The sequence below is a fragment of the Saimiri boliviensis genome, chromosome 2 (assembly GCF_048565385.1).
Source record: "Saimiri boliviensis isolate mSaiBol1 chromosome 2, mSaiBol1.pri, whole genome shotgun sequence".
In the NCBI taxonomy this organism is placed as follows: Eukaryota; Metazoa; Chordata; class Mammalia; order Primates; family Cebidae; genus Saimiri; species Saimiri boliviensis.
The window spans coordinates 2029693-2054693 of record NC_133450.1 but is presented as its reverse complement, the minus strand read 5'-3'; the positions used below and the strand labels follow the sequence as shown (position 1 = coordinate 2054693).

Here is a 25001-nt window from a genome sequence, read left to right as displayed (position 1 = left end):
CCAGGAACACCCAGATTCAAAAAGCAACTTCTTAAAGATCTACAAAGAGACTCCCACACAATAAGAGTGGAAGACCTCAATACTCCACTGGCAGTATTAGATCATCGAGGCAGAAAATTAACAAAGCTATTCAGGACCTGAACTCAATATTGTACCAAATGGATCTGACAGATCTCTACAGAACTCTCCAGCCAAAAACAACAGAACATACATTATTCTCATTGCCACATGGCACATACTTTAAAATCAACTACATAATTGGGCATAAAACAACCCTCAGCAGATACAAAAAGAATCGAAATCATAATACCAGAAAGAAATAAAGGCATCCAAATAGGAAGAGAGGAAGTGAAAATATCCATTTGCTGATGACTTGATTCTATGTACCTAGATTCTATGTATCTATGTATAGCTTTGGGTTTTACATTTAAGTCGTTAATCCATCTTGAGTAGATTTTTGTATATGGTGTAAGGAAGGGGCCTAGTTTCAATCTTCCACATATGGCTATCCAGTTATCTCAGCACCATTTATTGAATAGAGAGTTCTTTCCCAAAACACACTTTCAGACCATAATGTAATAAAAATAAAAGTCAAAACTAAGAAAATCACTCAAAACCATGCAATTACACGGAAATTAAACAAGATGTTCTTGAAATAATTTAGGGTAAATAATGAAATGAAGGCAGAAATCAAGAAGTTCTTTGAAACTAATGAGAACAAAGATGCAACATACCAGAATCTCTGGGATGCAGCTAAGATAGTGTTAAGAGGGAAATTCATAGCACTAAACACCCACACCAAAAAGTTGGTAAGATCTCAAATTAACAATCTAACATCACAACCAAGAGAATTACAGAAGCAAGAGCAAATCAACCCCAAAACTAGCAGAACACATGATAATAACCAAAATCAGAGATGAGCCAAAGGAAATCAAGACATGAAAAATCATTCAAAAGATTAATAAATTCAGGAGTTGGTTCGTCTAAAAAAATTAATAAGACAGGCCACTAGCTAGACTAATAAAGAAGACAAAAGAGAATATCCAAATAAACACAATTAGAAATGACAGAAGGGATATTACCACTGACCCCACAGAAATAAAAATAACCATCAGAAACCACTATGAACACCTCTAGGCATACAAACTAGAAAACCTAGAAGATATGGATAAATTCCTGGACACATACTCCCTCCCAAGACTGAACCAGGAACAAACTGATTCCCTAAATGGATCAAAAACAAGCTCTGAAATGCAATCACTAGTAAGTAGCCTATCAACCAAAAAAGGTCTAGTACCAGAAGAATTCACAGCCAAATTCTACCAGATATACAAAGAAAAGCTGGTACCATTCCTATTGAAAGTATTCCAAAAAATTGAGAAGAAACCTCCCCAACTCATTCTATGAAGCCAGTATCATCCTGATACCAAAATCTGCCAGAGACACAACATGAAAACAAACTTCAGGCCAGTATCTTTGATGAATCTTGACGCAAAAATCCTCAACAAAACACTTGCAAACCAAACTCGGCAGCACATTAAAAAGCTAATCCACCATAATCAAGTAGGCTTCATCCCTGGGATGCAAGGTTACTTCAACATAGGCAAATCAATAAATATGATTCATCACATAAACAAAACTAAAGAAAAAAACACATAGTTATCTCAATGGATGCAGAAAAAGCTTTCAATAAAATTCAACATATCTTCATGTTAAAAACTCTCAATAAATTAAGTATTAAAGGAAGATACCTCAAAATAGTAAGAGTCATCTGTGACAAAGCCACATCCAATACCATACTGAATGGCAAAAAGCAGGAAGCATTCCCCTTGAAAACTGGCCCAAGACAAAGATGCCCTCTCTCACCACTCCTATTCAACACAGGATTGGAAATCCTGGCAAGAGCCATCAGGCAAGAGAAAGAAATAAAGGGCATCCAAATAGGAAGGAAGTCAAAACATCCTTTTGCAGATTACTTGATTCTATGTATCTAGAAAACCCATAGTCTCAGCACAAAAGTTCTTTAGCTAATAAAGAACTTCAGCAACGTTTCAGGATACAAAATCACTGAACAAAAATCATTAGCATTCTTATACACAACAGCAGCCAAGCCAAGAGCCAAATCAGGAATCCAATCCAATTCAAAATTGCGACAAAAGAATAAAATACTTAGAAATACAGCTAACCAGGGAGGTGAAACATCACCACAAGAAGAATTACAAAACACTGCTCAAAGAAATCAAACATGACATAAACAAATGAAAAGACATCCCATGCTCATGAAGAGGAAGAACCAATATCATTAAAATGGCCATACTGCCCAAAGCAATTTACAGATTCAATGCTATTCCTATCAAACTACCAATGACATTCTTCACAGAACAATAAAAAAACTATTTAAAATTCATGTGGAACCAAAAAAATAGAAAGGGAAAAAAAAAAAAAAAGTCCAAATAGCCAAGGCAATCCTAAGTTTAAAAAAAAAAAAAAAAAAAAACAACTTACAGGCATCAACACTACCCAACTTCAAACTATAAGGCTACAGTAACCAAAACAGCATGGCACTGGTACAAAAATAGACACAAAAAAACAGACACAGAGACCCCAAAAATAAGGCCACACCCTACAACGATCTGAACTTTGACAAAGCTGACAAAAACAAGGTATAGGGAAAGGACTCTATTCAATAAATGGCTTTCCCTTCAGCAAATGGGAAGCCATATGCAGAAGACTGAAACACCATATACAAAAAAGCAACTCAAGATGAATTAAAGACTTAAATGTAAAATGCAAAACTATAAAAACCCTGGAAGACAACCAGCAGTACCATCCTAGACACAGGAACGTGCAAAGATTTCTTTACAAAGACACCAAAAGCAACTGACACAAAAGCAAAATTTGATATATGGGATCTAATTAAACTTAAGAGCTTCTGCACAGCAAAAAAAAAAAAAAAATGTGAACAACTTACGGAATGGGAGAAAATTTTTGTAAACTATGCATCTGACAAAGGTTTAACATCTGGCACCTATAATAAATGTAAATAAATTTACAAGATTAAAAACAAACAACCCTATTAAAAAGTAGGCAAAGAATGTGAACACTTTTCTAAAGAAGTCATACATGCTGGCAATAAGCATATCAAAAAAAGCTCATTATCACTGTTCAATAGAGAAATGGAAATCAAATCACAATGAGATACCGTTTCATACCAGTCAGAATGGCTACCATTAAAAAGCCAAAAAATAACAGATCTTGGTGAGGTTGTGGAGATAAAAGAATACTTATACACTATTGCTGGGAGTGTAAATTAGTTCAGCCATCATGGAAAGCAGCATGACAATTCCTCAAAGAGCTAAAAACAGAAATACCATTCAACTCAGCAATCCCATTACTGGGTATATACCCAGAGGAATATAAAGCATTCATAAAGACACATGCACTGGAATGTTCATTGCAGCACTATTCACAATAGCAAAGACATGGAATCAACCTAAATGCCCATCAATGACAGATTGGATAAAGAAAATTTAGTACATATATACCATGGAATACTATGTAGCCATAAAAAAGAACGAGATTATGTATTTTGCTGGAACACAGATGGAGCTGGAGGCCTTTATCCTTAGCAAACTATCACAGAAACAGAAAACCAAATACTGCGTGTTCTCACCTATAAGAGCTAAATCATAAGAACCCGTGAACACAAAGAGGGGAACAGCAAACAGTGGGTCCTCCTTGAGGGTGGGAGGAAAAAGAAGAAGAGGAAAAATAACTATTGGGTACTATGCTTAGTACCTGTGTGACAAAATAACCTGTACAACGAACCCCCGTGAAACAAGTTGACCTATATAACAAGCCTGCACATGTAGCTCTGAACCTAAAATACATATACACATATAAGAAATATATGTGTGTGTATATGTGCATATATAAGTATATACATATATTTTATAGCTGTATATTTATTAAAAACATACACATGTATATATTTTGAACCTTTATTATATACAGTATATAGAAAATATATATTATTTATTATATATGTATATAAAATCATTGATGCCTTTGTGTGTGTGGGTGGAGGATTCTTTGTGAACTCACAGTAATATCATGATTAGAAGTCCACATTTTTCTCATATCAAGTTTTTTCTTATCTAATACGTACTAGTATACTTAAAAATATCAAAATAATTGTGCAAAAAATCAAAAATTAGTCAGGCACAATGGTGCACACCTGTGGTCCCAGCCACTCTGGAGGGCTGAGGTGGGAGAATCACTTGAACCCAGCAGGTCAAGGCTGCAGTGACCTGTGATCGTGCCACTGTACTCAGCCTGGGCAACAGTGAGACCTTACCTCAAAAAATTAAATTAATAAAATAGTATCACATATGAAAAGTTCAGAGAAAATAGCTATGATTAAAGAGCTAACTATAATTATGCTAAACACTTTCAAAAAATAAAGTAGGCTTGTGTTCTCTAAACTTTTAGTAGAGCAATTAAAAATTTTTAGAGTCAAAACATTTTTACTAGCCTGTAACATAAAGGCATCATTATATCAAGAAAATCATAAAAGAACTGGCAAACATGGAAGATGCAGCAGTGGAGTCAGGAGCATAAATTGTGGAAATTAAGTGCCCAGGGCTGGATGCAGTGGTTTATGTCTATAATCCCAGCACGTTGGGAGGCCAAGGCGGGCAGATCACAGTAGGCCAGGAGTTCGGGACCAGCCCTGCCAACATGGTGAAACCCCATCTCTACTAAAAATACAAAAATTTGCCGGGCATGGTGGCACATGCCTGTAGTCCCAGCTACTGGGGTGGCTGAGGTACTAGAACTGCTTGAACCCCAGGAAGAAGAGGGTTAAGTGAGCCAAGATCACGCCACTGTGCTCCAGCCTGGGAAACAGGATGACACTGTCTCAAAAAAAAAAAGTTAAGAAAGAAAGAAAGAAATTAACTGCCTGGGTTCAAACCCTGGCTCTGCCACTGACTACTCAGTTACATGCCCTCTCTCTGCCTCAGTTTCTCTTTGTAATAAAACTTCACTGTAAGTGAGGATAACTGTAATGCTTACATCAAAGTTTACGAGAACCAAATAAATTAGCATCTATAAAGTATTTAGTACAAGTAAGTCACACTGATTACTATATACACATTTCTTTTAAAAAGTACATTACATTTTTATTTAAATATTCAAATCCTGCAAAATAACATTTTCATAATTTATAATACATTGAGAAACTGAAATTAAAAGTAAATAAGTAAAAATGTTATATATTTTTACCGTACTTGTTTAGTAGCTTTATGAGTGCCTTGAACTGTCCTCTTAGATTTTCCACCAGTTTGACATTTAGGTTTTCCTTCAAGGCAAGAAAAATAAATAAATAAATATGTAGACATACAGAATGATAGATAACACAAAACTGAACCATAGGTAATTAGATAATATAAACCTAAACTACACAAATCATTCAGGCATATTAACATTTAATCTCCTTCCAGAGACCACAGTGTAGTACGGTCTGTTCATGGTTAATATAAACTGATGTAATTAAAACAACAACAAATTTCCAAAGTCCCAGAGACTGCTATTATCAAATACGTTTCTCTGAACAGGAGTAAACCAACTTCTTAAAGAAGTCAGATACTCTGACAACTTAAAAACAAGGTCCAGTTACTGGTACTCCTCAACTTGTATACAAATCTAGAAATAGTTCTTTAAGTTCAAATTTTATTTCAACAATAAAATAAAGATTCTATGTTTTACCGTATAAAACCCCAATATTTTGTTTTAGTTTATCTGATACATGAAATGCACAATTTCATTGTGAAAAGTGAGGTTTCAAGTCTTTTCTCATTCTTCTTTGTAAGAAAGATATCAACTTACTGTTTTGTAATTACTATTCTCAAAAGCAATTCAAAATAGAAATAAAATTCTTTTAACTTTTACTTTAGGTCCAGGGGTACATGTGCAGCTTTGTTACACAGGCAAATTACATTTCACAGGTGTTTGGCGCACAGATTATTTCATCACCCAGGTAATTAGCATAAAAGCACCTAATAGGTAGTTTTTCTTTTTTTTTGAGACAGAGTCTTGCTCTGTTGCCAGGCACCAGGCTGGAGTGCAGTGGCCCGAACTCAGATCACTGCAACCTCCGCCTCCCAGGTTCAAGCAATTCTCCTGCCTCAGCCTCCCAAGTAGCTGGGACTACAGGCATGCACCACCACACCCAGCTAATTTTTGTATTTTTTAGTAGAGACGGGGTTTCACCATGTTGGCCAGGATGGTCTCCATCTCTTGACCTCATGATCCACCTGCCTCGGCCTCCCAAAGTGCTGGGATTACAGGCGTGAGCCACCGCGCCCGGCCATAGGTAGTTTTTCAATCCTCACTCTCCTCCCACCCTCTACCCTCGAGTAGGCCCTGGTGTCTTTGGTCCCTTTTTTGTGTCCTTGTGCATGTACTTAATGTTTACTTCCCACTTATAAGTAAGGACACACGGTATTTGGTTTTCTGTTCTTGCATTAGTTCACTTAGGATAATGATCGCCAGCTCCATCCACGTTGCTACAAAGAACATGATTGATTCTTTTTATGGCTACATAGTCCACGGTGTATGGCGTATATATGTATCACATTTTCTTTATCTAGTCTACTGCTGATGGGCGTTTTAGTTGATTCCATGTTTTTGCTATTGTAAGTAGTGCTGTGATGAACATACATGTACATGTGTCCTCGTGGTAGAACAATTTATATTCTTTGAGAATATACCCAATAATTAGATTGTTGGGTCAAATGGTCATTCTGTTTTTGACTCTTTGAGCAATCACTAAAATGCATTCCACAATGGCCATACTAATTTACATCCTCACCAGCAGGGTCTAAGTGTTCCTTTTTCTCTGCAACCTCGCCAACATCTCAAAACAGGAAAGTTCTATAATGTATAATAGAATAATTTTCCTTTCTGCAAAATAATTTTGGGGCCAGGTCCCCTGAAGCAGCATAAGTTACATGAGCCATGACACACAGGTACCTAACTATCAACTTATCTGACATAAGTGGGATACCCTGACTGTTCCACCAGGGGTAAAGGGGGAGAACACTGCACTAACTTAAAGAGCCACATCCTTTATCCTTTTATTATCTAGAACAATGTACCAGCAAGTTTTCTTAGACTATCCAGCAGAAAAACCAGCTTAGAATAAGCACACGCTGCAGTGTACCAGCAGGCTTTTAAAATATCCAGCAGAAAAATCAGCCTAGAAACAGAAATAATATGAAGCAGGGAACTTTTTTAAGTGGAATTATCCTCAGAAACACCTAAGTATATATTGTAGTCATAAAACAAGAACAAGTTGCTATTAAAAACTTTTTTTCCTATATATGGCAAAGTTTTGACAATATAAAATAATCGATAAAAATTATAAATGTTAACATTCTTCTTTTGTCATCATTACTACAGAGATTTAGAAAGTTCTAATAATCTGTGCTTACAGGTTTTTTGTTTGTTTGTTTTGAGACACAGTCTCACTCTGTCACCTAGGCAGGAGTGCAGTGGCATGATCTCAACTCACTGCAACCTTGGCCTCCCAGGTTCAAGCTATTCTCCTGTCTCAGCCTCCCCAGTAGCTGGGATTATAGGCACCCGCCACCACACTCAGAAAATTTTTTTTTTTGTATTTTAGTAGAGACAGGGTTTCACCATGTTGTCCAGGCTGGTCTCAAACTCCTGAGCTCAGACAATCCACCCACTTCGGCCTCCCAAAGTGCTAGGATTACAGGCATGAGCCACCGTGCCGGCCTGTGCTTACAGTTTTATTATGTTACAATAGTCACAAATGAAGCTTTAAAATTGTACTGGCCAATTACTTATGTGCTTATATGAAAAATCAGGTTATGTACAGATGTTTATTATAGTTTCTTTCCTTTTATGGTTTTTGAATAAAAACAACTCTAATAGAAACACCTTTGCACTATTTTGTGTTCAGAATAACCCATAGAAAGTGAGAGAATACAATTTCATATAAAAATATTTATAGTATATAGCAACCACAAAATATTTTTACTTTTGCAGTAAATCATGTTGATATGTACTTTTATCAAAGAAATAAATAGTAAGGTCCTTACGGAAAGATTAGCTGTTAAGAAGCTGAATTTCAAAAGACAAATCCAATTTTCCCCTTTATTTGATAGTTTTTGTGATTCAAAGTAACTACTCTCTAAAAACAGCTAGAAAAACTGAGAAAGAAAAGCTACTGAGAAGACAGGTCCAAGCAGCATTTTAAAATACTATAATGCCTCCATAATTAAAATAGTATGGCACTCACTCATGAATTAGGTAAACAAACTAGTAGAATGGAATACAACGGCCGGGCGCGGTGGCTCATGCCTGTAATCCCAACACTTTCGGAGGCCGAGGCGGGTGGATCACGAGGTCAAGAGATCAAGACCATCCTGGTCAACATGGTGAAACCCTGTCTCTACTAAAAATACAAAAAATTAGCTGGGCATGGTGGCGCGTGCCTGTAATCCCAGCTACTCAGGAGGCTGAGGCAGGAGAATTGCCTGAACCCGGGAGGTGGAGGTTGCGGTGAGCCGAGATCGCGCCATTGCACTCCAGCCTGGGTAACAAGAGCGAAACTCCGTCTCAAAAAAAAAAGAATGGAATACAACTACATACGGAAATTCACTCTGCAGAAAGGTAGAATGTGAAATAACTGGGGCAAAGATACACTTTACAATAAGTTATACATGTTAGTAACTTGTTAGCTCTAAGGAAAAAGATAAAATTAGATCTACACTACACACTATATGTAAGAATAGACTACACATGGATCAGAGGACCAAATGTAAAGAAGATAAAGATTTTTCAAAATTTTTAAGAAAATTTTAAATAAAATAAAATTTAAATGTAAATTTAAGAGAAAAAAAAATAGGTGAATGCTTGTTTAGTTTGAAACACCTTGTATAAAGATGTTCTCAAAGAATGGAAACATGATTGGAACATGTCAAAAGGAACAAGAGCCAAGTTAAAGCATCTCTCACTTAAAAAATCGAGAACAATTTGAGCCTCAAAATAGAGTAACTATAGGTCATTAAATACCATAAGAAGCCATGAGTCCACACAAACTGAAAATATAAATACATACATACATAAAAATAAAGAGAAGATAGTAAAGCTCTTCCTCACATTAGAAGGCTAACAAATGCAGAAGGAATGATGGAGTTAACAAATCACCACTTTGCAACCACCAGAGGAATAACATAACCAAGGATTATCAATAGAAGCTAAAAGCAGTGAGTATACTGTTTCAACAAAAAAACAGGATATTTTCATAATTTCAAACTATCTCACCAAAAATTATTCATCAGTTACATAGGAAAAAATTACTTTACAGTAGAGAAATTTGGCAGATACCACTTTAAGCAACTGATTAAGCTTAACTAGTAACGAGACAGTCATCATGAACCTCCTCTGATAACTGAAAAGGACACATCATTTCTACAGAATTCCTACAAAAACACATACCTGAATCTAGTCATAAAAAGACAACAGACAAACCCAACTGTGAACAATATTCTACAAGCCCTCAGAAAATTTCAAAGTGAGGTCACCTGTAACAAATTTCAAAGTGAGTGAGGCCTCCTGTCCTCTGTATCGCTAACCAATCTGCAATATCCCCAGAAACTGCCTCTAGCCATTAAAGGGAGGGGGGAGAAGATTTTTTTTTTTTTCTAGTTCAAATAATAATAAGAACTAAAAAAAAAAAATCTTCTATTTTTTTAAAATATTTCATTAAAAGGCACCTAATTATGGTAAATATGATGATTTTTTAAAAAACCTCTTTATTTTTAGAAAAATTTAATAAAAGAAAAAACCTAAATGTATTAGTCCATTTCCATACTGCTTATAAAGAACTGCCTGAGACTGGGTGATTCATAAAGGAAAGAGTTCATAGTTCAGCATGGCCGAGGAGACCTCAGGAAACTTGCAACCATGGTGGAGGGGGAAGGGCAAGCAAGGCGCCTTCTTTACAAGGCAGCAGAAAGGAGAAGCGTCAAGTGAAGGGGAAAGAGTCCCTGATAAAACCATCGGCTCTCATGAGAACTCACTCACTATCATGAGAACAGCATGGGAGAAACCACCCCCATGATCCAACTACCTCCACCTGATCTCTCCCTTGACACGTAGGGATTATGGGGATTATAATTCAAGGTGAGATTTGGGTGGGGGAGACAAAGTCTAACCATATCACTACATCTCTTATCACTTTAAAAAGCCCTAATCTGTCAGTCATAATAACACAAAAAACCCAATTTCACATTTCATTACTATCTGAAAAAGTAAAACTAACAATAAGGCTTTTATAAAGCCATGTGTGTATAAAAGCAATAAAAAATTATTTCTTACTTAACATATACTAATCAGCCCAAGAGGTCTAATTGCAAACAGTTTTCGGTCTATCTATTTAGGACTAAGTACATCCTTCTTATTTACAACAAAAATGAAACTAATTTCTTAAATACATACCATCATCATCTTTGCTTTCCAGTGGAACACTCCAAGCTATTAGGTTTCTTGCTGTACGACCCTCCTCTGCAACTATTCTCCTTACTTTGTCATGACTATTGGAGCGCTGGAATGAAGCCTATATATAGAAAAGACGGTACTTATCAGATTATTAGATATTAGTCAAAATATATATTTAACAAAGTCATTATTTCTCACATTTTTCTCAGAAAGAAAACACTTAAAACTAATTTAGGATTTGGTAGGTAGTTAAGCAGAGAAAACAGTCACATGTCTTTTTTAGGTCTAAAAACACTGAGTTCTACAACTCTAAAAAATAAGTTACTTCAATGACAAATATAATCTAAGGTTTGAAAAAGTGGCCTGAAGAGCACACACTGCTGCGGACTAGATCAGCACCATCCCGTATTTATCAACAGGTCCAAGCGTAAAAGAGACCAGTTTTTACAAACATGCTATGTATTTCCCCAAAAAGATTCTTCAGCATAAAATATTTCAGAAAATCCTTTTTTTGTTCTCTAGAGATCTTGCTAAAGTGAATCAACATTTAGTTGTTAGCTATATAATTTTATCTCCAAGTTACTAGGATTCAAATAATAACTGCTGTTAAAAGACAGATTTAAATTGCAATTTTTAAAACTCAAACTACTATACACACGTGTAATTTCCTGCTTGCTCCAACCCCGCCTGGCCTAAAAACACTAGCCTACAGGTTCAGCCCTACCAAGACCCTGTGCCAGCTAGGAGCCAGGTCCAGTAAAATAAAGGAAATTGCTTCCACACTAATGAATATCAGAATAATCTGTTTTTATAAGCCAATTATCTATGAGAAGAAAGAGATCATAAAACACCCATACAAACATGAGGATACAGCTTCCTTATCCAAACCTTAAATCTGTGTGGGCAACCTGCCTCTTTGTGAAATAAGTTCCCACTGCGCCAGCCCAAAATCCCAGTCCAATTAGCAGGTGCCTCCATGCCCTCTTAGAGTTCTTGCCAGCCTAGACTTTTAGCATTCCTGGAATCCTAAGGCACAATACATTTAACGAGGCAATTACTATGTGAAAAGCATCAAATAAGAGACTGAGGAGAATATAAAGAAATACAAAGTATTGTGCTTGTCCTCAAAGAGCTAACAACCCAACTAAATGAAGCAAACATGTAAGAGTAAAAAATAATCTATGAATTAACAAGCATGGTAGGTAGTCTCCAAAGATGTCCCCCTCGACCCCCGTAAACCACATCTGCTGATGTTCATGCTCTAGTGTAATCCACTCCCTTGGAATATGTCTCTGTGGCTTGCTCTCTGACCAATAAAATGAGGCAGAAAGGACACTGCATAACTTCTGAGACTAGGTCATCAGCAGCTTTGTAGCCTCCACCTGAGTCTCTTAGAATGCTCTTTCTTGGGGTAGTCACTCTTAAAATCCAGCTGTCATGCTAAGAGAAGTCCAAGCCACAAGGAGAGAGACCACACATGGGCAGCATTCTGGTTGACCGGGCCTAGCTGAACTCCCAGAATCCTCTGCCCACTGTGTGAGTGAGCCATTTGGGGCATTCCAGTCCAGCTGAGCCCCTGAAAAACTGCTACCATGCCAGTACCCCTGCAACATCACATCACAAAAACCATCTAGTCAACTCACAGAAAGATAATAGGAACTTACATGAATGCACCCTAACCCACAATACACACATCTGGATCTATTTGTATACAGATATTAAAAATCATGAGTTTATACTGATTGATTTCAATCCTATGTCACAGGGTTCATTTCAGCCCTTCTCTTTGCTTGTTTGAAACTTCTTTCTCTAATACAAGAACCCCAGCTTTCATTATCTACAATCTACTATCTGTTCAATTTCAGAATTGCTAACCCATACTCCTAAGAGAAACACATTTATTAACTACGCTACAGCATTTATATACAGTTCTTATCTTTAGCCTTACAATAGCCAAAGTACTGTTTGCCAAAATCATGTAATTAGTTCTCATCTTTACCTGGGAGATGTTACTATTTGCCTTCCATTTTGGATTCTCCCCACCTACTGGTTGATTTTTATCCTTTCGGGAAATAGGTGAAGAAAAAACAATACATTATTCTCAAAGGAAGAAAATTAATGAGTAGCATGACTTCAGAGAAAGAAAAAAAAGTCACTGTAGTATTCTCTAGAGCAAGGGTCAACAAAAATTTTCTACAAAGGGTCAGATAAAAAACATTTTTTTTATCATAGGCTATGCAGGCCATAACATCTCTGTAACAACTACTCAGTTTTGCCATTTTCTGTAAAGCAGCCATAGTCAATATGTAAACAAATAAGCCAATTGTGAGATCAACAGATACACACTACTTGTTATTCTGAAATAAATTCAAATTACTTAAAAGTTATAAATTAACACAAAGAATACCAAGCATACCGTCACACATTTTTTTCCTGAAGCATTTGAGAATAATCTGCAGTTATACTCCCTTGCCAGTAAATAATTCACTATGTATTTTATGTTTTAAGGACCCTCTCTTATGTAGCTATACCACAACTATCAAAATCAGGAAATTATCACTGATACAGAATTATTATTTAAACTACATCATTTAAATTTCACCAATTGTCCCATTAATGTCTTTGACAGCATAAAATAAAGTTGAGGAAAAGATATAAGCCCAATTCTCCCAAAAGCTCCACAAACTCCAAAGAGGATAAATACAAAGAAAACCTCACTTAAGCATATCATAGAAAAACTGATGATACCCTGAAACAAAGAGAAAAATCCTGAGTACAAAGGAGAGGGAAAAATCAACTCATTACCTTTAAAGCAACAGCAATAAGACATAGCATTGTCCAGGAAGCAATCAAAGTAATAATTTATAATAAATTCTAATAAATTGGTAACTTATCGCCTATTTAGTGGAATAGTAGGGTCAAAATCCTGACTGAAAAAGGTGCAAAACAGAATGATGAGAAAAGGGAGATAGTGAGTATTAAGATACTTTGAGTTTTGCCATAAAAAAGAACAAAAAAATAAACAATGGATTTTTAAGATGAGTGATACAAGGTCAGGCGACAGAGACGGTCCTGGCCAACATGGTGAAACCCCATCTCTACTAAAATACAAAATATTAACTGGGTGCGGTGGCGCGTGCCTGTAGTCCCAGCTACGCAGGAGGCTGAGGCAGGGGAATCGCTTGAAACTGGGAAGTAGAGGTTGCAGTGAGCCAAGATTGTGCCACTGCACTCCAGCCTGGCAACAGAGCAAGACTCCATCTCCAAAAACAAAAAAAAGATGAGAGATAGTATATCATACTTTCATGCTGATGGGAATGATCCAGTAGAGAGAGAACTTGTGTTATGGTAGGAAAGAGGGAAAGTCAAGAAGTGCTAAATCTGAGAGGGACAGGAATCAGGTTTCGTTACAGAAATGAATGAACTAAGCAACTAATATCCAAACTACTAGGAAAACAAAGACTATGTTCTTCTACTCTTAATTCTCTGTGATGAGAGTCTAACTCAAATTTTCCTCTCCAGAACTTTTCACATCTTTAACATAAACATCTGTACCCATATTCCTTCATTCCTCTGACCTTAGCCTGAATATCCATGTGTCATCTACTTACCTGACTCATTAAGTTTCACTGAAACTCATTTGTCTGTGATCACTGTCCAAACCCCATTCAGTGTCCTCTAGATTTGCAAAAGTCACTTTTTCACACATTCCCATGCTTTGCAATCAATGTAAAACCATAAAACCCCCTCCTTTAACTTAAGCACATCTCCCATTAAGTATTGGTCCATTCTATCTAACTTACACTGGCATCTATCATTTAGGTTACCTCATCATTGTTTTCACCAAGAACACCACTATTCCTTCCATGACAAATGAACAAATATAAATAGACAGCCTAGTTTTCAGCTCTGTTTCAGATAATTCCCTTACACCATCACAGAACATCCTGTAAGAGTGTGTGTGCATGTGTGCGCGTGTGTGTATCAGTTCATAAAATTCACTATGCCATATGTTATATTCTAAGTCAAGAGTCTTCACAAAATAATGAGTTTCCAATAACTAAATGAATAATCAGGCCGGGCGCGGTGGCTCAAGCCTGTAATCCCAGCACTTTGGAAGGCCGAGGCGGGTGGATCACGAGGTCAAGAGATCAAGACCATCCTGGTCAACATGGTGAAACCCCGTCTCTAATAAAAATACAAAAAATTAGCTGGGCATGGTGGCGCGTGCCTGTAGTCCCAGCTACTCAGGAGGCTGAGGCAGGAGAATTGCTTGAACCCAGGAGGTGGAGGTTGCGGTGAGCCGAGATCGCGCCATTACACTCCAGCCTGGGTAACAAGAGCGAAACTCCGTCTAAAAAAATAAAACATTAAAAAAAAAAATGAATAATCACAAAATAGCAATGCTGTTAACACTAGACCAGAAAACTTCAAATCTAATATTCTTTACTTCCATAACATTTCAGCTCTACTATAAATTTTACCAGGTTGGCTCTTTTGTATTTAGTATATATACATAAACACACATTCAAAGAAAAAGCCACTAGCTGAAGACTTTGATTTTATTCTTAATTCTAATATTTAATAAGCAAAAACATAACTACTCATCTTACCACAAGATCTGATTGAAAAACAGTTTTCATTGTAAAGCACAGACGCTTTTTGTAATGTATGCTGAATGGACTCCTTTCAGTAAATATCCATAAATTCTAATGATTTTTAGTAATCCAATTCTTGTAAAAATGTCAGTAGTAATGTAAATAAAATAGTTTTAAGCATTTTAATCTCCTATCAGGGTTTAAAATGCAATAAATGGTTCTGAGATACTTCATAAAATAGATGTCTATTTCAAATAGTATTTTTTATAACCTAGGCTCTTTTCTTACAGGAGTCTTCAACAAAACATGTGTATTTCATCCAAAGTCACGGTGTGCCACCTAGTGCTGTATGGAGATTTTACAGAGGCCTGTTCAAACACTTAATGTTTCAATTAAAAGTATCAATATGAGTCCTGAGTGAAAGTTTTTATGTTAAAATCTTACAGTACATAATCTAAGAAGGTAAGTGTTTAGAATAGTCACCAAAGAGGCTAGGTACTTCTAAGACTTGCTCTCAGACAAAGAAACTTCTCTTAGATTTAAAAAATCTAAATAATTTCCATTTTAACAACTTTCCCCACAATCTTGAAAAAGTTACAAGTACTGTTTACTAAATGTCCATGTATCTGCCTCCATAAAACTTGATACAAGTTCTTCAAAATCCATTCATACCGCCACTTGCCCATAAAATGAAATTCCCTTATTTTTTTTCCAATTTTTTCAGCTTTCTGAATAATTCAGAGAAGAACCTTTCTCTTCAATTCCCACTACTAAAGCCCCTTAATACTTTGGGTGGTACGAAGACAAGATCACACACTAAGCTTACCTGAGAAACCATGTAACTAGTACGACGTCCCTAAACGTACAGAAAGATAAGCTGGATTCCGGTTCAGTCATTTATGATAACTTTATCAGTTTTTACCAATATTTCACACCATCTAAAGGTAAAACCATAGATGAACTGACGATGGCTGAACTATTATAAGGGGGAAACAACTTCTATCTTGCATGAGCTACTCTGTTCTGGAGTCTCTGTTATAGCTCACTAGCCTAAACCCTAAATAATATATCAAGTCTTATCGAGTCAATCTCCTAAATACAACTGGAGAACGTAAATCCACTGCCACCACCCGAGTCCAAGCTATTATCATCTCAAGCCTAAATTATTAATACTGTATCAGCCTCCATGACAGAGACCACCATATGCACCAAAACCACTTGCTTTCTTCCGTGTCACAAAGCTAGACACCTTCCAGTCTTTCTTGCAGACAGATGGTCATGTGACTAAGTTCCGCAGGCTAGAATATAGGGGAAAATTAGATAAGCTAATTCCAGGCCTGGTTTATTTTTTTTTTAAAGTCTCCTGTATCATTGACTATGCTCTTTCCCTCAATTCTCCACTTACTGGCCAGATGAACAGGACCTAGCAGGACTCTCTAAAGAATGACGGAGTCGGCCAAGTGCGGTGGCTCAAGCCTGTAATCCCAGCACTTTGGGAGGCCGAGGCGGGTGGATCACGAGGTCAAGAGATCGAGACCATCCTGGTCAACATGGTGAAACCCCGTCTCTACTAAAAATACAAAAAATTAGCTGGGCCTGGTGGTGCGTGCCTGTAATCCCAGCTACTCAGGAGGCTGAGGCAGGAGAATTGCCTGAACCCGGGAGGCGGAGGTTGCGGTGAGCCGAGATCGCGCCATTTCACTCCAGCCTGGGTAACAAGAGCGAAACTCCGTCTCAAAAAATAAAAAAAAAAGAATGATGGAGTCAAAAGATAACAATAAATTCAGTCCCATCAACATGTGAAAGGTCACATGCTGAATACCTACAATGAACTATTAAGTGAACAGCAAATAAGCTACTAATCTGTTGGTACCCCCCTCCTGGTTATTGAAACTTAAAAGCCATCCAAATTGGAAAGGAAAAAGTCCAATTAGCCTCCTTCGCAGACAACATCTTTTATTTAGAAAAAGATAAAGACAGCCAGGTGTGGTGGCTTACAACTGTAATCCTAGCACTTTGGGAGGCAGAGGCAGGAGAATCGCTTGAGTCTTGGAGTTCAAGGCTGCAGTGAGCTATAATCGCACCACTGCACTCTAGCCTGGGTGACAGAGTGAGACCTTGTCACAAAAAAAAGAAAAAAGAAAAAAAAAAAAAACACAGAAAATCTAAAGACTCCACCAAAATCTGTTAGAACTGATTAACAAATTCAGTAAAGGTACAGGATACAAAATCAACATGGAGAAACCAAGAGTGAACAAGCCAAAAAAGAAAAATCAAGAAAGCAATCCCATTTACAATAGCTACAAAGAATATAAAGTATCTTGGAATCAATTTAACCAAACAAGTGAAAGATCTAGACAAGGAAAATTGCAATACACTGACAAAAGAGAATGAGGAGGATATAAAAAAATGGAAAGATATTTCATGCTCATTAAATGGAAGAATACTATAAAAACAACAATACTACCCAAAGCCATTTACAGATTCAATGTAATCCATTATCAAAATACCAATGACATTCTTTACAGAAATAGAAAAATCCTAAAATTTACATGGTACGACAAAATACTCCAACCAAATAGCCAAAACAAACCTAAGCAAAAAGAATAAAGCTGGAGACATCACAGTATCTAACTGTAGTAACAAAATCAGCATGGTACTGGCATAAAAACAAACACACAGACCAATGGAACAGAATACAGACCCAGAAATAAATTCATGCAATTACAGCCAACTAATCTTTGACAAAGTTGACAGGAACATACACCAGAGAAAGAACACCCTATTCAATAAATGGTGCTGGGAAAACTGGATAACTTTACGCAGAAGAATAAAACTAGATTCTTCTCTCTCACCATACACAAAAATCAAATCAAAATGGATTAAAAACTTCAGTGTGAGATCTGAAACTATGAAACTACTAAAAGAAAACTTAAGAGAAATGCTCCAGGTTTTGGTAAAAAAAAAAATTGTGTAAGATCTCAAAAGCAAAGGCAACAAGAACAAAAACACACAAACGGGACTGTACTTATTATAACTAAAAGATTTCTGCACAGAAAAGGAAACAATCAACAAAGAGACAATCGACAAAGAGAAAATACTTGAAAACTACCCATCAAATAAGAGATTAATAACGAGAATATACGAGGAGCTCCAACAACTCACTAGCAAAAAACAAATAATCCGAATTAAAGATGAGCAAAAGATCTACACAGACATTTCTCAAAGGAAGATATACAAAATGGCCAACAGATATATGAAAAAAGACATTGCTAATCACCACAGAAATGCAAATCAAAACAACAATGAACTATCATCTCACCCAGTTAAAATGGTTTTTATCAAAAGACAGGCAATAATATGCTACCAAGGATGTGGAAAAAGGGGCACCCTAGTACACTATTGGTGGGAATGAAAATTAGTACGCCATTACAGAGAACAGTACAAAGTTCCTCAAAAAAACTAAAAATAAAATTAACATATGATCTAGTAATTCCACTACTGGGTATATATCCAAAATAAAGGAAACTAATATATCAAAAAGATATCTGTACCTCCATGTTTATTGCATCACTATTCACATATATGGAATCAACCTAAGTGTCCATCAACAAATGAATAAAGAAAATGTATTAGATATACAAAACTGAGTATCATTCAGCCATGAAAAAGAATGAAATCCTGTCATTTGCAACAACATAAATGGATCTGGAGGTCATTATGTTAAGTGAAATAAGCCAGACACAGAAAGAGAACTATCACAAGTCCTCCCTCATATGTTGGAGCTAGAAAAGTGGATCTCATAAAGACAGAGAGTAGACTGGTAGTTACCCAAGGCCAGCAAAGGTAGTGGCGGTGGAGTGGAAGGGGATAAAAAGAATTGATTCATGGGTACAAATATATGGTTGGAGAGAAAAAATAAGACCTAGTGTTAGATAGATCAGTGGGGTGACTATAGTTCTAATACTTAACTATACATTTCAAAATGGCTAGAAGAGAATAATTTGAATGTTTCTAGTATAAAAAGACATATTCAGGTTGACGATATAACCAAGTATACTAATTTAATCTTAACAAATTATATGACTGTATTCAATTATCACATGTACCCCCAAAATTATGTACATCTCCTATATGGCAACAAAATAACATAAATTATTACTGGGGATACTAGAAAACAAGTCCAAAGACTAAAAACCAAGAAAAAATATAAAAAATAGGAATATACCTACACATGAGCCAGGCAACATCATCAGAAAGTGATTTTAAAATAACTCTAATTAATATGACCTGAAAATAAAAGGATTGAAATTTTCTGCAGAAAACTAGATTCCTTAAAAGAATCAAGTAGAAACTGTAAAACTGAAAAATAAAAAAACTGAAATTAATAACTCAATGAATGGATTTAATAAGAAATTAGTGAATTAGACTAAAATATCGAGAATGAAAACAGAAAAAAATAGAAAAGAGTAAAAGAAACAAAGAAATTTTTTAAAAAGGTCAAACATAGAAGCAAAAACTGAAATCTAAAGAAAAGAGAAACAGAAAATAGGATTAGAGCACATAAAGGCTGGGAACTTTCCAAAATTAACAAAAACAGGTTATACCACAAATCAATAGGCATTATGAATAAAATTGTGAATTTTTTAAATAGGAAGGTAAAATAAAAAGACAAACTATAGGCATATTAAGGTAAAAAGTACTAACAACCAAAAAAAAAAAAAAAAAAAAGACCTTAGAAGTAGTTACAAGTAACCTCAAATTAATAAGAATAAAACTTACAAGTGACTTTCTGGAAGAAATAAATGCAAGTCAATAAAATAATACCTTCAAAGTGAAAAAAGTAAATAACTGCCATGCAGAAATATGTGAAAATATCCATCAAAAAACTAATAAAAAATGAAAATAATTTTTAAAAAAACACAGTCACCTGGGGAATGAGGGCAAGAGGGGATATGAATGGGGATTGGTGACTAATTACCAAATCTAAGGAGCTGCTGGCTTTATGTGTTACAATTTGCATTTTTTGTTTTTGAGATGGAGTCTCGCTCTGTCACCCAAGCTGGAGTGTAGTGGCACTATCCTGACTCACTGAAGCCTCTGCCTCCCAGCTTCAAGCAATTCTCCTCCCTCGGCCTCCCAAGCAGCTGGGACTACAGGTGCACACCACCACATCCAGCTAATGTTTATATTTTTAGTAGAGATGGGGTTTTACCATGTGGCCAAGCTGGTCTCAAACTCCTGACCTGACCTCAAGTGATCCATTTACCTTGGCCTCCCAAAGTGCTGGGATTACAGGTGTGAGCCACCGCACCCAGCACAATTTGCATTTTTATAAGCAAAATATTACACAGATTCTTAAAAGCTAAACGAGATACCTTTCCATTAAAAATACATATTTTGAATATTAAAAATAAACTAGGAAAAACAAAAAATGAAATTCACATGAATGTTCTAGAAGAGAAATAAAATATTACTGAGGTTATGAGCTCAATAAATGTGTTTAACCACAAACTAGATACAGCAGAAGAAAGGGTAAGTGAACTGGAAAATATGACAGTAGGAAATATCTACATAAAAGCACAGAGGAAAAAAGAATACAGAACAGAAAATAAATATATGAGTCATAGTGAAAAAAACTTACATGGTACAAGAGAAATTGGAACAGAAAAAAATTTGAAAGGGAATGCCTTTAAAACTGACAAAATGTATTAGTCAAATTCTCCCAGAGGCTCTACAAACCCCCAAGTAGGATAAATACAAAGAAAACCAAATATAAATATATCACAGAAAAACTGATGAAAACCTGAAACAAAGAAAATCTTAATAGTGTACAGAGAGGATAAGAGCTCATTACCTTCAAAGGAGTGACAATAAACCTCAGCTGATTTTCCAACAAACAGACATGATAAATGTCAGTAAACAGTGGAGCACCTTTAAAGTACTGAAAGAAAATTATTGTTTTCTAGTGTAAAAAGGCTTCTAGGTAAAGGCAGTCAATTCTCCATTTCCTACTGGAGGATTTATTTAAATAAAATATGCTTATTAAACACACACACACACACACACAAGTATTCTAATCTAGTGTAATATAGTATAATAATCTAGATTTGCATGTGAACCTACATTCTACTATTATACTATATTATATACTATATATACTATATTATACTATCATACTATGTTAATACACTATAATAATCTAGGTTGGCATGCAAATGAAGACACCAAAAAAGGGTAAAAATATGAATAAGAGTATGAAAACAAACTATACGAAAGTACTAAAATCTTATGAAATTTTAAAGCCACGAAAAACAAAGTATATGACAATTTACAAAAGGTAGAAGGGGAGTAAACAGAATTCAAGTGTGATAAGGCCTTTACATTCTCCATGAAGTAATAAAAGTAACAATTTATAATAGACTCTAGTAAGTCAGTAAGAAATGCTGGGCCAGGCACAGTAGTTCACATTTGTAATCCCAACACTCTAGGAGACTAAGGTGGGACTTAAGGCTTACGTCAAGATCAGCCTAGGCAATTGTCTCTACAAAAAAAAAAAAATTTTAAGCCAGGCATAGTGGCACCCGTAGTCCCAGCTACTCAGGAGGCTGAGGTGAGAGGATCACCTGAGACCAGGATTTCAAAGCTGCAGTGAGCTATGATGACTCCACTGCACTCTTAGGCTGGGCAACAGAGGGAGAGGGAGGGGGGAGGGGGAGGGGAGAAGAAGGAGGAAGACAAGAGGGAGGGAGAGAAAGGGGAGGAGGAGGGAGGGAAAAGGGGGGAGGGAGGGGGAGAAAGGGGGAGGGAAGGAGAGAAGCGGGAGGAGGAGGAGGAGAGAAGGGGAGAGAGGGAGAGAAAAGAGAAATGCTATAATCTCCAGGGTGCTCACTAAAAATAATAATAATAATATATAAATAACCGGCTTATAGGAAGAAATAGAAAAGATATACTGCTAGAGTATATAGAAATAATGATACTTTTAGAAAAAGGTTTATCAACCAAGAAAACATAACAACGTCAAACGTGCACATATCTAATAATGTACAAGCAAAATTGAAATAGAAAAAGCACAATTATTTTGGAAGATTTTAACACACTCTTTTAGAAGCTGGCGGAACAAGTAGACAAAAAAGCTAAGTAACCATATAGAAGACCTGAACAACATAATTAACGAGGTTGATCAATCTGACATATCCAGAACCCAGCACTCAACAATGGCAAAAATATTTTTTTTCCAGGTGTATGTTTTCCAAACTGTCAATATCATTAGTCATAACTCAGGTCTCACTAAATTTCAAAGTACAGAAAGTACAAAGAGATATAACCTGAATAATCCCCATGTGTTTGCAAGTTAAACAATACATTTATTTTATTTTATTTTATTTTATTTTATTTTATTTTTTGAGATGGAGTCTCATTCTGTTGCCGAGGCTAGAGTACAGTAGTGTGATCTTGACTCACTGCAGTCTCTGCTTCCTGGGTTCCAGCGATTCTCTTGCTTCAGCCTCCTGAGTAACTGGGATTACAGGCGCCCACCACCATGCCTGGCTAATTTATTGTATTTTTAGTAGGGACAGTTTTCACCATGTCGGCCAGGCTGGTCTTGAACTCCGAGCATCAAGTGATCCACCCACCTGAGCCTCCCAAAGTGCTGGGATTACAGGTGTGAGCTACAGCACTACACCAGGCAATACATTTCTGAGTAACTCAAGGATCAAGGGAAAAAATCACAATGGAAATTGTATTTTTAGATGAATGGTAATAAAATGATGGCAGGCTAATACAAGATGCTGCTTAAAGGAAACTTCATAGCTTTAAAGGACATGTAAGAAAAAAAAAAGACTAAAAATAAATTATCTAAGTCTCTATTCAAGAAGTTAGTCAAAGAGCAGCATGTTAAGTCCCAAGAAAGAAAGGAAATAACAGCAAAAAATCAATATAATACAAGACTAACATGAGATACAGAAAAATCAATAAAACCAAATGTGAATTATTTTAAAACACTAATGAAATGTACACTCCTTGTCAAAAGGAATCAAGTAAAAAGACGACGAGGCAAAAATAGTATCAGGAATTGAATAGAAATATCACTACAGATCCTAGAAACCTCCAAACACCAAAAAGGTAACAAAAGAACATTATAAATAAAATTGTATCTGGTCAATCGCTGAGGCTCATTCATAACAATATGAATACACTTAATACCACTGAACTGTACACTTAAAAATGGTTCAGATTGTAAAAGTCATAATAAAAAAAATTAATTTAAATTTAATTTTAAAATCTAAAAAAAGAGAGAGAGAGAGAACGAGAAGAAATAGTGGCTCATGCCTGTAATACCAGCATTGTGGAAGGCCAAGACAAGAGAATTGCTTGAGGTCAGGCATTCAAGACCAGCCTGGGCAACAAAGCAAGGGTATATTACTATAAAAAAATAAAAAATTAAAGATTAGCCAAGCATAGTGGCATGCACCTATAGTCCCAAGCTACTGAGGCAGGATTGCTTGAGCCCAGGTGGTCAAGGCTGCAGTGAGCTATGACTGTGCCACTGCACTCCAGCCTGAGTGACACTGTCTCTCAACCTCTGTCTCAAGAAGAAAAAAAAAGATATTAAGAGAAAAAAATCTGTCAACCTAGACTTCCATCCTCTGTAAGATCGTCTTTCAAAATTAGGGCAGATTTTTTTAAAAAAGGAAATCTTCTGGCAAACAACAGCATAGTTTATGAGCAAAAGACCCTCTCCTCACTGTAGAAAATTCTCAGGATATAGCAGACAAGAAGAAAATGACTCTGAATGACAGAATGAAAAATCAAAACCTGAGAACTGAGGAAGAGTATGAAGCAGGGAAGGATGAGATAAGAGCACACAGATAGATGCTCTCCAGCTCTTTCAACCAGAAGAAGGGGCTCTGCCCTGAGCCCCACACTCTAGAAACTGCACCTATCAAAAACATCAAAATCCAAAAGTAATCAGTAACTAATTGAGTGAACACAAATTAAGAGAGGGACTCACAAGCTAAATTTGGTCCCCCCAGGCCAGACAATAAGAGGAGAAGGAAGAAGGCAAATCAGCCTCTGTACTGGAAAAAAAAAAAAACAGAGCAAATATACCCGCCTTTGATTAAGGTTGGTTACCCCAACTATCCCAAAGGAAGTATCCAGGCAGACTGGGCTCCCTGTATACCTGCATTCCTTCCTCCTCCTCAATCTGAGTAGTTTAAGAAGATATTTGGTATTGCCTGAAAAATCTTGAGTTAGAAAAGTAAATTGTGGGGGACAGAAACCTGTTTTCCCTGGCTCTCTAAGGAATTTCCCATCAGTCCTCATACCAGATTCCAGACCTACCCCAACCCAACTTCTACCCTACCTGGTCCAGGGAGAGTAGGTTCCTTTAAGAGCCAGCTGGACCCTGGGTAGGAGGACAGGTCAGGCTGTTGGCATCCATTGATTTGTAACTATTCAATATTAAGACATTTTAAAAGCTGATTTCCACTTGTATTCCTAACCTAGTTACCATAGGTGCTAGAGGCAAGCCTGTGGAGGAGCAGGATTCCTGGGCCCTAAAGTTAAATAACACATTCATAGCTGCTCACATTATCACTGTGTGTTCCACAGGATATCTTGAATGAAACAAATATTACATTTAAAAAGATAATAAATGAAATGTAAAAGGAAGAAAATAGGCCAAAAAACGAAGGCTAGTCTTTAAGATACCACTTACCATCATTCTTTAAATTGTCTTCTATGCCAAGAAGGTCATCTATCACATAACCCATGGAGGATGACTCCTACAATAAAATATATATATATACACTTAATTATAATATTACCAGAAAATCATAATTATTCATAAAAAGATACAAATCT

At 36.3% G+C, this 25001-nt stretch overlaps 1 protein-coding gene across 11 annotated transcripts in view; it reads right to left on the bottom strand.

The window, feature by feature from the left end:
* SCAPER (S-phase cyclin A associated protein in the ER) overlaps positions 1–25001 on the bottom strand; it is a 535706-nt gene that overhangs the window by 484611 nt on the left and 26094 nt on the right. For 6 of the 11 annotated variants that reach the window (XM_074392618.1, XM_074392622.1, XM_074392621.1 and 3 more), the window contains exons 2-5: positions 24856–24922; positions 12533–12595; positions 10534–10651; positions 5292–5362 (exon numbers count right to left, since the gene is read on the bottom strand). In XM_074392618.1, the coding sequence (XP_074248719.1) occupies positions 5292–5362; positions 10534–10651; positions 12533–12595; positions 24856–24861 (258 nt within the window). In that variant the 5' untranslated portion in view covers positions 24862–24922. Of the gene's footprint in view, positions 1–5291; positions 5363–10533; positions 10652–12532; positions 12596–24855; positions 24923–25001 lie in introns of those variants that run through there. The other 5 variants (XM_074392623.1, XM_074392627.1, XM_074392624.1 and 2 more) reach the window with 2 other exon arrangements.